The sequence below is a fragment of the Anabas testudineus genome, chromosome 11 (assembly GCF_900324465.2).
Source record: "Anabas testudineus chromosome 11, fAnaTes1.2, whole genome shotgun sequence".
Classification (NCBI taxonomy): Eukaryota; Metazoa; Chordata; class Actinopteri; order Anabantiformes; family Anabantidae; genus Anabas; species Anabas testudineus.
In genome coordinates, this window is record NC_046620.1 from 6,266,527 (window position 1) to 6,280,699 (window position 14,173).

General features: G+C 40.8%; 3 protein-coding genes across 3 annotated transcripts; all 3 read left to right on the forward strand.

The window, feature by feature from the left end:
* The first annotated feature begins 657 nt into the window (after window positions 1-657).
* Window positions 658-4,085, forward strand: oscp1a (organic solute carrier partner 1a). The gene is made up of 10 exons (XM_026350266.1): window positions 658-813; window positions 1,539-1,693; window positions 2,035-2,202; window positions 2,352-2,432; window positions 2,544-2,647; window positions 2,885-3,013; window positions 3,116-3,170; window positions 3,377-3,522; window positions 3,605-3,665; window positions 3,759-4,085. The coding sequence occupies exons 1-10, from the start codon at window positions 702-704 to the stop codon at window positions 3,879-3,881; spliced, it is 1,134 nt and encodes a 377-aa protein (XP_026206051.1). The 5' UTR covers window positions 658-701; the 3' UTR covers window positions 3,882-4,085.
* A 218-nt stretch (window positions 4,086-4,303) lies between these two features.
* Window positions 4,304-7,339, forward strand: lsm10 (LSM10, U7 small nuclear RNA associated). Its single transcript, XM_026350267.1, has 2 exons — window positions 4,304-4,430; window positions 4,906-7,339. The coding sequence occupies exon 2, from the start codon at window positions 4,942-4,944 to the stop codon at window positions 5,353-5,355; it is 414 nt and encodes a 137-aa protein (XP_026206052.1). The 5' UTR covers window positions 4,304-4,430; window positions 4,906-4,941; the 3' UTR covers window positions 5,356-7,339.
* Window positions 7,340-8,034: 695 nt separating this feature from the next.
* Window positions 8,035-13,650, forward strand: eva1bb (eva-1 homolog Bb (C. elegans)). Its single transcript, XM_026346596.1, has 3 exons — window positions 8,035-8,520; window positions 11,314-11,458; window positions 12,793-13,650. The coding sequence occupies exons 2-3, from the start codon at window positions 11,392-11,394 to the stop codon at window positions 13,221-13,223; spliced, it is 498 nt and encodes a 165-aa protein (XP_026202381.1). The 5' UTR covers window positions 8,035-8,520; window positions 11,314-11,391; the 3' UTR covers window positions 13,224-13,650.
* The last annotated feature ends 523 nt before the right edge of the window (window positions 13,651-14,173 follow it).

Below are 14,173 nucleotides of genomic sequence, written 5' to 3' on the forward strand. Positions count from 1 at the left end.
AAATAAAGGACAAAGAATTTCCCCATGAGGATTAATAAACGTTCTCAAGTTGTAAAGCTGCCAGTAAACCAGTAACTTGCCTTAATCCCAGTGTCTGTGGTGCCAACAAGCCGGGCCTCATCTCCCAGACGTATGACTCAACATGAATAATATCCTGAATGGGAACAAATCTGCAGCAGATTAATATTCATCAAATTAGAATGAGATCCTGAATAGTTGTGCATGGTAGTAATGTTAAGGTGTGCATGTAGTGTCCAAAATATTAATGTGATTACCACGTTTGGATGGTACTGTGAATGTTTGCTAATGAGCCTTTAAAGCGCTGACATTGTGATTTACTGTAGGTTTTGATATTGGTATACTTCATCCACGTATTGAACACAGACACATGCTGTACCTGTTAACCTTCTATGGTTGGTTGTGCTGTGCTGTCACATCATGCTTATCCTGGCCAATAGGCTTGTGTCTTGCCACTGCTGATCCTCTTCCTGACCACCTGTTGCATCTTAGTGAGAAAGGTTATCTGCAGCAGCATGATCAGATAAGACAGTTCTGTTTTGCAGCTGCAGTTCACAACACGATTGGCTAATGTCTTGGAAATGACAAGACTGCTTTTGATCTTCAAGGAGCTCAGCTGCCTCAAACACCTATTTCTGCACCAGCTTCTGCTTCCCAACTAATTCCTTCTTTGTCTTTGCGAGATGTCAGCGAGAACTCTCCCCCTGGTTTTCGTTAATCTCGGTGGAGAGATGCTTTACATACTGGACCAGCGCCTGCGAGCTCCCAACACGTCCGAGGACAAGTCAGACAAAGGTAGATGCAGCTAATTGACAGGCTTGGTACGTGCGTACGTGCTTAGCTCCCAGTCATCCTTCAACCCTGACAAGCTGTGGCTGCCAAATGTCAGCTAATAAAATAAACACACCCCATAGTTTTCATGTACAAAATGACAGCTGTTTTCTTTATGTTTTCTTCTCTTGGCTGCAGGAGTGTGGTCAGAGAATGACAGAAAGAGAGGTATCATCGGTATACTCAGTAAATACAGCACCCTATAGTCTCTAGTATTATGTTTAGTTTCCACATAATGATGTAGATTGGTAGGTGTGATAGATGTTTCACTACTGTTTTAATCAGGTACTAACAACTACCTGCCACATGGCACTCAAGTGTAGGTACAGTATTAGTAAATATGCAAAATAAATGTGTACAATGTATTAAGGACTGGAATCATGTTTTAACTGTAAATTTGTTGTAAAAACAACATGCTGAAGTAAAACTAGCGTACATTTGTTTACTTTTTTGTCCCTTTTCTTTTTCTTTTATTGTAATACTGTGTGGAAAATAACTATTCAGAGGAACAACTAAATGCTTGCAGGCTGAATAGCATTATAACTATTTTGATGCCAGTGGATTTACTGCAGTTTTTATCAATCAGATAAAAAAGTGCTTTTTAACTTCATGTCCAGACCCAAACTTTCCATCAGTGTATTGTAGCCAGAATTAATCACCTTCTGTTTTTGCCTGTTCCCTTTTCATAGTTATGAATGACATCATTGGGACCTTGTTTAGTAAAGCTTTTATGGATGAACTTCTCAAACCACAGCAGCTGTATTCCCACAGGACAATGAAAACTGTGCTAACGCGATTAGCGCACGCCTCCATCATGAGACTGAACCCAGCCAGTATGGACAGGGTAGGTACTGAATAACAAAGAGAAAAGAGGTGCTTTAAGGTCTTTTGGGGGGAAACTAAGTCAGTCGGAGCAGATGAGACAAGTTCAAGTAAAGCCTCGAGTCTTGGATGGCCCTTACAAGTTAGTACATGTCTTTAAAGTTGCTTTCTTGGAGTTTCCTTCAACTCACAGCCCAATTATTTAATACTCCAGACATAACGCAATGTCAGTGACAGCCAGTGTTCACAGTAATGAAGAGATACTGTCAGGTTCACCTTTGTATGCACAGTAGGTCTTATTTCAGTCTGCACTCTAGAGATCTTCCATACAATTAATTTGTTTTTCTGTGTTTCCTCCTGTAGCTTTATGAGCTGATGGTCATGGCATTCAAATATCAGGTTTTCCTTTGTCCGCGGCCAAAAGACTTGCTGCTCATCTCATATAATCACTTGGATACCATCAGGGAATTTGTAAAAGACACTCCTGTTGTTGTGAACCAGGTGGATGAGGCACATAGGAAGATCATTGAGGTATCGGATAACTGTCATCAAATAACCCTTATATTTTTATATTCCTTCACAAGATTGATTCCAGTTTAGCGTATTCAAATCCAAAAACAGAAGCAAAAACAGTCTGTGCAGCAGCATGTCTTCAGCTGTTTTGTCTCTCCTTCATGTAGGTATACTCATCGTTATCAGAAGGTGAATTCCAGCTTCTCAGACAAACGCTGCTCATATTTTTTCAAGACCTGCATGTTCGAGTGAGTCTGAGTCTGTTACCATTATCTGTCCAGCCCTTACAAGTAAAATCAACAATCTGTATAACGCTGCTTCTCTTCTGAGGCGACTCTTATTTTATTCTCTTGTCTCAGGTGTCACTTTTCCTCAGGGATAAAATCCAGAATCCAAATGGACGTTTTGCCCTGTCCACATCAGGTCCAGTGCCTCATGGGATAGATGTTCCAGGGTTAATCAGGTAGGAAATACTCTTAACACGTCCAATGTAGCTCCAGTGGTAGCACATGTAGTACAGAGTCAGTTAAAGAGGTTAAATTGATTGATGGTTAATGTGGCTTCTTGGAGACGTATGATGCAACTGTAAATACTTCACTGACAAACTGACATGTCTTAATTTGAAAAAATTCTTTTATTCAGTCTCATCTTTCCTCTGACTGCTTATAAAAATATCTTCATCCGTTTCCTGTTTGCACAGGACATTTGACAGTAAAGGCAGAGAAGTGACACGAAGCGAGTTCCTGACTGGAGGAAGTTACAGCAGCCCCATCAGACAGGGATCTTTTGAATTGCACGGAGATAGAGTCATCAGACTTGGCACGAACGTGTATGTACTGAGTGGTACAGTGCATCGTTTTCAATTTTTAACATATGGACAAACAGTATTTTGAGATCACAGTGGTGTGTTTTGTGTTTTATGAATTTAAAGGTACACTGTGAATCGTCCAGAGGAAACGAACACGTCCAAGGCTCCTTCTGTTAAGGTTGTAATGAGCAGATGTTTTCACATCTGGAAAAAAATGATGTTATTATATTATATTATAAATAAAGTGTATACACAAAATATATGCTTTAGCTTGAGTATAAAAAGGGTTTAGATTACCATTCCCTGTGACTATGTATCATGTACAGTGTACTCGAGACTTTCTAATCATCTCCAAGCTTCCTGTCTGTGTCCATCATGCTGCAGACGGGTGACACTCCCAACCTGTTGGCTAAGGAGGAGCTGAACCTGTTGGCTCGTTTGATGGGCAGGATGAAGGCTGAGAACATACCCAGAGCTGAAACTGCCTTTCGGATCAACATGTTTTCCACAGACCAAGAGGAGGAGGAGGCGTGAGTGCTTTTCTTGTCTTTACTCCTCCTTTGCAATCAACCTAACATTTAATTCTCAGAAGTCTGACTTTTATTTTAACAGGGGAACTTCAGGTGAAGCTGAGGAGTCCATATTTGGAGTGATAAATATTCAAGCCATGCAGGTAGCGTGTAGACGTACTGTTGCCCACCAGGTTTTATCCTGTGTAACCTGATAAAGGACCTGCAGCAAGTTAAATATATGTTATTTGGTTCAGGATGAACATGCTGCTACTGAACTGGCTCGAATCGCTGGACAGTTTGCAGAACTAGAAGAACAGGCTGAAAATCCCATCTGCAACAAAGGAGACGACCTGTTGGCCATGATGGACGACCTCTGACTTGTGATTGGTGGCTCATAGTTATTAAAGTCTGTGATGACATCCAAGATGTTTTCATGAGACTTATATTTTAAATGTATGGCCTGAAAAGCTGATGGCCTCATTTATGTCAGGTACCTTCACTTTGTGTAACATCATTATCACAACATTTCTCACTGTGATTTGTGAAATATTCAGTGGTCGATGTACACGTAACACTGAAGTAAACTAGAGGGTAAGTAACGTAAAGTTTTCTCTTTAATAATTTAATGTTTTCAATAAAGCATTTATTTATTAAATATGACCTCCTTGCATGTCTTTTTTTTATTTTGGTTGTTATAACGTCATATTTATATTTTATTATTTTTGGAGCACGCTGCAGGGGGCGCTGTTGTTCTGTGTTGACGCAAATGGGTGGCGCGGCGTGTGACGTCATCGCGCAATTTCTTCTTCGGTGACGTTCTTCATGCGGGAAACAACAACTTGTTGACATGTGGGGAACGACTTTTACTTCATCCTGCAGAGATTTGGTTTGTGTTTACACCTGAAACAGAGACTTAACTAATTCAGGTGAATGTTACGCACGACATCTATCGATAGCTGTGTAATATGTTTTCTCTAGAGGCTCTGTGGTACATACTTTGATCGCTGCTAAAGCTAAACGTAGCTAATACATCTTCTAACGTGACCAGATTTCATATTAGATTTGTTGTTTTGAGGTGACGGTGCAAAGTTTTAATTACCTGTATCTACCGTGATGTCTCTTAAAGTCTGTATCAGCATTTGATATGTTTCACAACCACTTCGGCGTTAATTGAAATCAGATTTAGGCAGGATTAGAGAATCCTTCATGTGCAGTGGTTGCAGAAATACTCAGGTTACAGAGAGATTATCAGCAAAATTAAGTACTCATTATCAAAAACCTTAACAACACATTTTCAGAATAATGGTTATTATACTATGAGGAAATTATTCGCAAAGTATTTATGTGCACATTACTTGTGACTTTACCTTTGACTGACTGGTATCTGGTCTGGATCTGTAGGTATCATTTAGCCTCTGGAGACTATCATTAGACTCCATGGAGTCAGAGGGAGCAGATTCCTCCCAATCAAGTTCGAGGCCAATCGAAGTCTTCAACTCCATACGGGAACGTACAATTGCAGAGAACAGCATGGTGGTCCTGCTGCAGGGTCTGCAGGGGGAGGTCACTACAGTGGACCTGAGGAACGAGAGCACAGCAAGAGGACGTGTGGTCAATGTGGATGCATTCATGAACATACGTCTAGAGGAGGTGCTTTACCGGGACTGGCGGGGCAACCTCAGTCAACTACAGGACATGTTTATCACCAGCAGAAACGTCCGGTATGTTCACATCCCCGACCACATTGACATAATGAAGACCATGCAGAACCAGCTGGCCAAGATCCACAGAGTCCGCAACTTTGCCAGTCAAGGAGGAGGCAGGAAAGAGTATGCCAAGAACAAAACATAACTTTATTATAAGTGAAAAACTGAGTTGGGTACTGCTGTGTGAAAACTTGAAACTAATCCAAACATACTTATTTTTCTTAGATTTCATGACATGCACCACTGTATGTCATCTGTTTACAATCTGACCGATCATGAAATGATTGCACAAATACAATTTACTTTCCTTTTTTAAGTCACAAAAACATGAACGATTTTTCTTTGGTTGTTGCTAAAATCATCATTTGCAGAGAGGAAGAAAAAACTGCTTATAACTCGTCCACACTGTGGCCACAAGCTGTGATATGAGCTCAATTTGACATGAATTATTTTCAAACAGGGAGAAGCCATAAATATAAATAAAGATATGTTCACAGAAACAGATTGAATTACTATGAAGATCATGTTCATCATAGATATTAAGAACTCTGATGTGTATTTATTTTCACTGGGCTTGCCACAAAGATAAAACATCATCAGAATGTAGAAACATGTAAATAGTTCATTTTCTAAATATGTCAAGAAACATGCTGTCACTAAATACCCCGAGATGTCTGTAACTATCTACCAGATTTTTATTTTGTCAAAGTGAAGATGTTAATGTGAAAGTAATTGCGCCATGACACCAAGCCATCATGCTTCTATAAAGAGTTCTTAGCTGTTGGAGGATCAGGTCCAGAGTCCACATGCCCAGTAGGAAACTGTCCAAGTCAGACACATTCTCACAGTTTGCCTAATTTCATCAAGGAGTGGAAGTGTCTGTATAGAGCGTGCAGGATTACATGGCGCTGCAAAGATCACATTGCAACATTACCCAGACTTATGTATGAGAGGATGTGGGATAAAGTCTGGGTGCGAGTCCTTGTGCAGCTCTCTCAGTTCAAGTATCAATATGTTCAGGGCTCCAGTGCATGACTGAAAGCAGCATCAGCCTGTATCTTCCTTCAGTATATTATTAAATTTAATTCATTGTAAAAAGACTAAAATGTTTTTCCATTAGAAATTGTGGCTGATTGTATGAAAAGCTGATTAAACTTAAATGAAGTCATTGTCTTGTTCTTGTGGAATGTCTCCATTATGGAACATATTACAATTAGCAGAGGGTGCGGTCCACAGTGTCAGTGTATTTACTCTTAAATAATCCTGACATTCACCACAAAGCCCATCTGTCTGTCTGTGAGACCAGCCCACAGATAATAACTGCCCATATGCAGGAAAACATTAGTCACGATCAGCACCAGGAAAAACAAGCAAGCGTGTTTCCACAGCATCCACCTCACAAACATCTCAGCTGCGAGCATCACTGGGCTGTCATTCTACACTGTGATTGGCGGTGTGACCTCCAGCCAAGCGGGATGGGTGCAGACAGAGAGTGAAAGGAAAGAGGGAAGTGGGAGTGTTTCGCTTGGAAACTGTTGTCCCAGTGTTCTCCCGACGCACAAATACGATTGGGAATTTAAGGAATTTGCAAAGGGGTATGTTATGTTATTCCTGCAGTGTCAGGAAGAGGCCTGATATAACACAAGCCGCAGGCAGCTGGTGCAGATAAACTCTCCCCTGTAGATGGATGGGCGTGTATTCACCAGCTGTATCATTTAAATCGAATGAAACGCTGCATCAATCTTAGACGAATATGCACACAGGAATGTCCCTTGGCAATAGGATCATTGTTTTGGCTGTGGCCTCGATGTGTTTTTAGGGACATATTTTTCTCTTGACTGCTCTAAAAACCAACCTTGAGAGAGTCTGAATGACAGCAGCCCACATAATGACAGCTCAGTGCTATGCTAAAAACACCAACAAGTGCCACATCAACACTTACTTAACTCAGAATAGCACTTTGCAGAGGCTGAACCGCGTAAACAATTCTTTAACAATACGTAACACAACCTGGTTTGATGTGTCAGACTCCACCAAGTACTCATGTGGAATGTAACTACTGTATGTGGATTTACTCAAGGAAAAGTATGTGAACTATTGTAGATGACCTGTTTTTTTGCATTGTGATCTGATTTTCAAGTCGAAGTACAAATAAAAACAAGCCACAGTTCACATCAGATGCTTCCTGTGAGTCTAAGTATAAAACATATGGGAACGGCTAGGCTAATTTATTTGTGTTTGCTCTACGCTGACGGCATTTTTATTTTCATTAGCCGTAGCTAATACAACAATGTGTAATGTCCTGAAAAAATAATAAAACCCTCTTTGAACTGAGCGGCGTATTCTGAACACGCCAAGGAAACAATAGCAGCTGATGATAGAAACGTTTGTGAGAGCTGTGATGACAAACTCAAAAACAACAATCAGTGTCCAGCAGGCTCCAAAGAGCAGGAGTGAAGGTTTCAACAAGTAGAAACAAGAACTATAGAGGCCATACGAGAAGATATGAGCCCTTCAGCAGCAGTAAGCCAGGTTGTTACAGACCTGACAGAGGTTCACATAAATGATTTGGTGTAAAACACATTACAACTATTTGAGAGGAGACATTTAACACTCCAACAGCTCAACACAGGACCACTGCACCGCTCGTTGCTTTTTAAACTCTGTTAGTGACTTCTGGGATGTTTTTCCTCCTTCAAAGCTGAGATTAAAATACAAAGAGTTCAATTAATCCAGCAGCCCCCACAGCACCGTGGCCCCGTGCCCATGCCAGCCGACGAGCTATTTCCTGTCCCACCCTCCTGGCTAAACAGTGAACAGACCTCACTGTGGTGTGTTCACCAGTGGAGAGATCACCTCCCTGTGGTCAGCACCGAGGCTCCGATCTGCCCTGAGGAGGAAGAAATACAGAGAAGAAGGGTGATTTCTATAAAAGTAGAGAGTTAAGTGAAGCAACTTTGGTGTTTAGTTTTGTAATCAGATGCCAGTGGAAGATACACGGTTTCATTTTTATCTCTCAGGAAAAGGCAGCACCTCCTTCTCAACACGAGTCTGGACTGTTTCTGTCTGGTCCTCCTCCCACTAAAGGATGAGAGGGAGTGAATCATGTCGTGGAGAGCTGCTCAGTCTCTAGTCCAGCAGAAATATTAGCTCCACTGTCGCAGACACCGAGTGACAACAGCCTCTCATGACGTTTCTGTCCAAATGATGGGATTTGCTCTGAACTGTTTAGTGACAGATCAGGTCTAAACTTGGATTTAAGTTCTGTGTGTTCAGAGAAGATTTGTAGAAGCTGTCATCCAGGACTAAGGTGAGTGATGTTGATCTTTTACCAGGTTTTCTTGAAATACACTTCAGTTTGTTGTTAATTAAGGTTTTTCTGCACATCACATGTCATCTCTCTGTCTGAGGACCTGATTGTCAGACTTTTTATTTATATTTTCACTAGGATCCTCCCAAACAGACAGCGGCTACTCTGTCAGGCAATAAACAAGGCAACAAACTCGTTTATTAGAAGAGCTTGGAGCATGTTTTTTACAATACTGCAGACCATAAAAATCTTTATGGGTGCTACTAGCAACAGCGTGTCCCTTTAAATACATATTCACACAGAAAACACCTGTGGTCACAGGTTTTGTTCAGAATTACTGAGAACAAATTATCTCCGAGAGGCCATAGAGGTTTGGTAGAATCACGATAGAGCGTGTCTAATTTTCTACGGTTTCAAGTTTCATCTTTTGACTTAAATGGGATTATCTAAGCAGGAAATGTGGGAGGGTTGAATGGGAGTGCGTTTTATGGGGTCACATAAACAGCTACAGCTGCCGGGCTTTGCATGTGTGTAGTTAAGTTGAGAAGTTATTGGACTTGTCTGGAAATGTTAGGTGTTAAATTTGTCTGCCTCAGACTGTGGCTGCATAAAATGGACATTTGTCTCCCTCTGGTATTTGTGTTGTGTGTCCAGCTTGAGCAAACTGCACCACAAAATGCCCGTCATGCAGTTCTGTGAAGAGCTGCATAAAAATACACGGTCTGTAAAAGTAAGAAAACAGAACAAGGCTATAATAAAACATTTCAAAAACATGTAGTTTACACCACATATAATATCTAAATATACATCAGTTTCCAAATCCACTTGTTGCATGTGTGTAATTAACATATTTTGTTTGATTATTTGAAATGAAGCTTACAAATAAACATGGTCACGTAGTGTGAAGTGCATCAGATGTAATGTTTACAGACCCTGTAGTTGTGAATGTTAACATGAAGATATGATAGTAACATAGAGTAGGACTTGACATATAAGTACTGTAGTATGCAGATATTCCCAGAGGTTGTAATATTCCTTTAAGTGCTCAAATTACAGACAAGATAAGAAGGTGATTTCTGCAGTGTGATAAATGCTGCAAGCTTTATAAACAGTGTGGTATGTGGCCACGTCAGATTAGACAGTTTTCATTTAACCAAACATTGTTTGACTTGACACAAGCAAAAACCAAATTGCCCACTTATGTTGTTAGGGTCTGGGGGCAGCAAAGTGAGGGTGCAGAGGCGTCACGCATGTTCAATCTGCAAGTTGAGTGCTTGACTGCAGGCTGTGCTGCCCACCAGTTCCCATGAGTCAGTGGCCCCGGAGTCAGCGACCAAAACGACTACAAGTGTAATTACCCTCCTAAAAAAATAAAACAGAAAAGGCTTTGAAAGAGCACAGGCTCTGCCAAGAGTCACCAGGATAAAGATCAGGGTGGGAGAGCGACCTAAGCCCCCAATGGCAGCGACTGGAGCAGGGCATGGTTTTGTTCTCCCGAGAGAGAGAAAGCTGCAGAAAGAAAAACACTCAGCTCCCACGCACGGAGCTGCTGTTACAACACAGAATGTAGGTGGGTGGGAAATATCAGACATCAAGATTTACTACAACTGTGGGACCCTCCGTGACTGGGCTTCTTACTAAATCCCCCCCAGTTCAGCTTTTCGGACCCCCTCCTTTTCTTAAAGGGTCAGTTCACCCAAAGTACAAAAAGAGAATCTAGTTCGTGTGAGGTTTGTGGATTATCCAGACCTGGATTACCATGAATTGACAATATGTGACTTTACACTTCAGGTTTGAGTGAAACACCTCAGCTAATATTGTATGATTTAGTTTTAGGTTTGATGCATGTATTCACCTTCCTCCTTTTTATTCATCAGGTTTTAATTTCTCTAATTTTTGTTTATGACCAAATGGCTGCAAAACAAATCCATTCTGCTTCAACTGTACTTTGAGTTTCATGTTAATTGCCAGCTGTTAGCATGCTAACATGCTAAAACATGAAAAGGATTAAAACATTTCAAGTCTGTAATTTGGCAATTAAATTAATCTTAAAATAAATGTACTAAATTATCCAACAGCAGAGCAGATATGTTTTCTTAATAGAGAAGTGTTAGAGAATGTGATTTAAGAGCATTATCAATCATCAAACCTTCATTAGCAACTTATGTTTTGTGTACAATCATTTTTTTTTAATTAGAAACAGTTAAAACTACACTATTAATCTACATAAAAGATAAAACTAAAATGGGAAAAGATTATTACAACCTGGCAAATGGTTCATGACTTATAGCTATAATCTTTAACACAACAACAAAGTAATGAGTTATTTATAAACTTTGTATTATTAAAATCTCAAAACCTGAGCCAAACAAAACAAAAGCAAGACATACTTTGCCTTTTTTGGGTGAACTGGCCCTTTAATCCGTATTTTGTGTTTTTATTAGCCGCTCTTTCTCCCAGTGGACGTGTAATTCGGGGCCAAAGCAACATGTGAAACTTGTAACGTGACTTTTTCTGTGGGAAAACACACTGTAAGTCACATTTCACTGACACTGGAAAAAAGGCTCTGATGTCATGAATGTAAACATCCCCATCAGACACGGAGGATCGCACGTTGCCTGCATTTCCTCGCCTCAGGACTCAGAGTAAAAACTTTACAGGGAACATCACAGAAAGAGTGACGGTGTTTCTAAACTCAGACTTAAGTGGTTTTGTAAAGTGACTGTTCCTCATTAAAGCAGATCAGACTCTGATGTATTTACCCACTGCCTGCTTGTGCTTTTTCTCTGGTAGGAGACTGGACTGTCCTGGAGTTCTGGGTGTGAAAAGTCCTTGAGATGATAGATATTTGACCCCACAGTGAACACCAGGATGGAGCCTGTTAAGAGAGACATGGAGCTGCTCAGTAACAGCATGGCGACTTACGCTCACATCAAAGGTAAAACCTCACTGTGGTTGAAATTCTGTCAAAACTAATATGAGCAAAAGAAATCACTGAGAAAACAAGAGTGGATTTTGTACTTTGGAAAATATTTTTTGAGATGTGTTTGGGATGAGTCAGTGACTTATTTTAGCTGCAGCTAAATGTTTGGATGCATTTTTATGCCCCCACATGGGCGACAGACGCGGCTGGAGGCAAAACGCTTCCAGATTGTCTGTTTGTCTCATTATAACGAACACGATATCACAGGAACACCTTGAGGGAATTTCTTTAAATTGGCACAGACATCCACTATGATTATGATTAGATTTTGGTGGTCATAGGTCAGAGGTCACTGTGACCTGACCTGCTATCCACCCCATTCTCGTGAACACATATCAGCATGTAGGTAAACTGCAGAGAAAAAAAGAGGGAAGGAATACAAACCAAGAGGAACATTTGTATATTTTGTTATATAACAGAAATCTAAACCTTTAAATTAGGTGTTTTTTTAATGGAGTCTTGAATGTCATATTGATATTGATAAGTACATAATAAAATGCATTGGAAACACTGGTCATCTCATCATTATGTGATGATCATTATTATCATCATGTGTTCATGAAGAAGAAACCTCTTCACACTGAGTATGAACTGGAGAAGCGATTAAAATGACCAAAACGTCTTTACATGAACTGTAGACCGAGACTTTAGGAGGTGACCAGCAAAAACTCTGGGAACCAAAAAAGAAAGACTTTCCTGCCATGAGTGAATTCCTCTATGTGACTTCAGTGTCCTGTTTTCTTTGGCTCACAGCTGCACAGTGTCTCACAATGTTGAATTTCTGGTGTTCAGAAATAGGAATAATAATAATAATAGAGCGTAGATTCAGTTCTGCTTCTATAGAGGACATGGACTTCACTAAAGTAAAAGATACTACAGGACACATCGACCCAATCAACATGTAACTTGGTTTGTTTTAACTTTTTCACAAAAGATTAGAGAGAAAAGTCCCAGAACTGCAAACAGATTCATGTAGCAGAGTTTGTTTTTTCTTCATTACTCTCCATTCATCATGTCACGACCCCACTGATTTATCTCGTGACCCTTTGACCCTTAGGTTGCAAAGCCCTGTGTTTAATTACTAAACTGCATTTAAAGTAGCTCCTCAAACAGCCACAATAATAGAAACATGTCATCAGTTACTTTACTACAGTACTTGAGTAAATGTACTCAGTTACTTTACTACAGTACTTGAGTAAATGTGCTCAGTTACTTTACTACAGTACTTGAGTAAATGTACTACAGTACTTGAGTAAATGTACTCAGTTACTTCTCACTTCTGTCTACAGCCAATCCGGAGAGTTTCGCCCTCTACTTCATGATGGGCGTCTGTTTTGGTCTGCTCATGGCGCTCTGCCTGCTGGTGGCCGGCATCGCCTGCAGGAGCCGCCGCCACAGCAGCAGACCTCCCCCTTCGCCCGAGAGGAGACAGCTGAAGGAGTCCAGCGAGGAAGAGGAGGACGAGGAGGAGGCGAGCGTTGGGGAGGACGATGGGGAGGAGCTAGAGATCCCCAAAGTGACAGTGGGGCCCATGAGTGATCACAGCAGCCAGTCCAACGGCACCCTGAGGAGCGTGAATGTGTTTGCTTCAGCTGAGGAGCTGGAGAAGGCGAGGCGTCTGGAGGAGAGGGAACGGATCGTCAGGGAGATCTGGAGGAACGGGCAGCCGGACATCCTGGTCACAGGGACGGGGACTATCGGACGAGTGCATTACCACTAACAGACAGAGGATCCAGAGTTTTTGGACTAACCCACAGTAGAGAACTAAGGAGTCTGAACATCTCTGCTGTTTGTCATTCTGTCACCTGCAAATCCCTCAGTGCAACCAAAGTGAAACACTCAAGTGTAAATATTCATATGAATAAATACAGCTAAAAGTAATTTAAGCATGAACTTGTTAAAGGTGTTTAAGACTCAGTTAATAAATGTTATTTCATCCTGTTTTTTTTACAACAATCTGCACATTGAGACCAAAGTGTATCTGACCCTGGTAATTCCACTGTTAAAGAGTCCATAGGATCTTTAATTTTCATATTTAACAGTGTAATGTTTCATACAGTTTGTCGTTGTGCAATTTGTTTTGTCTGCAGCATATTTGGCTTCATCCACATTCATCTTTTCAATGTGAATAAAACTTTTCAACCAAATGAGGCTGAAAACGACAAATCTGTTTCAAAATGTTTAACGGCGAGCTAATTTAGTTTGCAGAGGAAAACTAGGAGATGCAGTTCAAGGCAAAAGGCACAGTATCCAAAGTAAAGGTGTTAAATATGAGGCGTCTCCACAAACTAAAGAACCACAGTTTCCTATGATGGTGAACTTAAAGTGTTTCCATGCTCACGTCAGTGGGATGAAACAAGAAATTGCAACACTCAGTCTTGTGATCTGGTAAATTCATCATTAATCAAGTTCGTTTTCTGTTCATCAACTCTTTGTTGACATGGTGTTCGACTCTGGAAAGTTGTGGTGTGGATTCTTTACATTTTCTAAGAAATCAGAAACCGTAACTGTGATTAGTCGCAGCCCGGTGTTTTCAGAGTGGGTTCATCTTGGCAGAGGAAACTTTTTCCCACAGGAGCCTCCAGCTTGTTCCCAGCCTTTACACTCGCTTGTGTCTCTGACCCCAGTTACTTCCTGTGTTTCCTTTCCCACATTTCTCAGTGTCATCAG

Coding starts and splice junctions, on each gene's coding strand:
- oscp1a (XM_026350266.1), top strand. CDS start 702: ATGTCAGCGAGAACTCTCCCCCTGGTTTTCGTTAATCTCGGTGGAGAG. Junction 2,648..2,884: donor GATGTTCCAGGGTTAATCAG/GTAGGAAATACT, acceptor CTGTTTGCACAG/GACATTTGACAGTAAAGGCA. Junction 3,014..3,115: donor ATCAGACTTGGCACGAACGT/GTATGTACTGAG, acceptor ATGAATTTAAAG/GTACACTGTGAATCGTCCAG.
- lsm10 (XM_026350267.1), top strand. CDS start 4,942: ATGGAGTCAGAGGGAGCAGATTCCTCCCAATCAAGTTCGAGGCCAATC.
- eva1bb (XM_026346596.1), top strand. CDS start 11,392: ATGGAGCCTGTTAAGAGAGACATGGAGCTGCTCAGTAACAGCATGGCG. Junction 11,459..12,792: donor GACTTACGCTCACATCAAAG/GTAAAACCTCAC, acceptor TTCTGTCTACAG/CCAATCCGGAGAGTTTCGCC.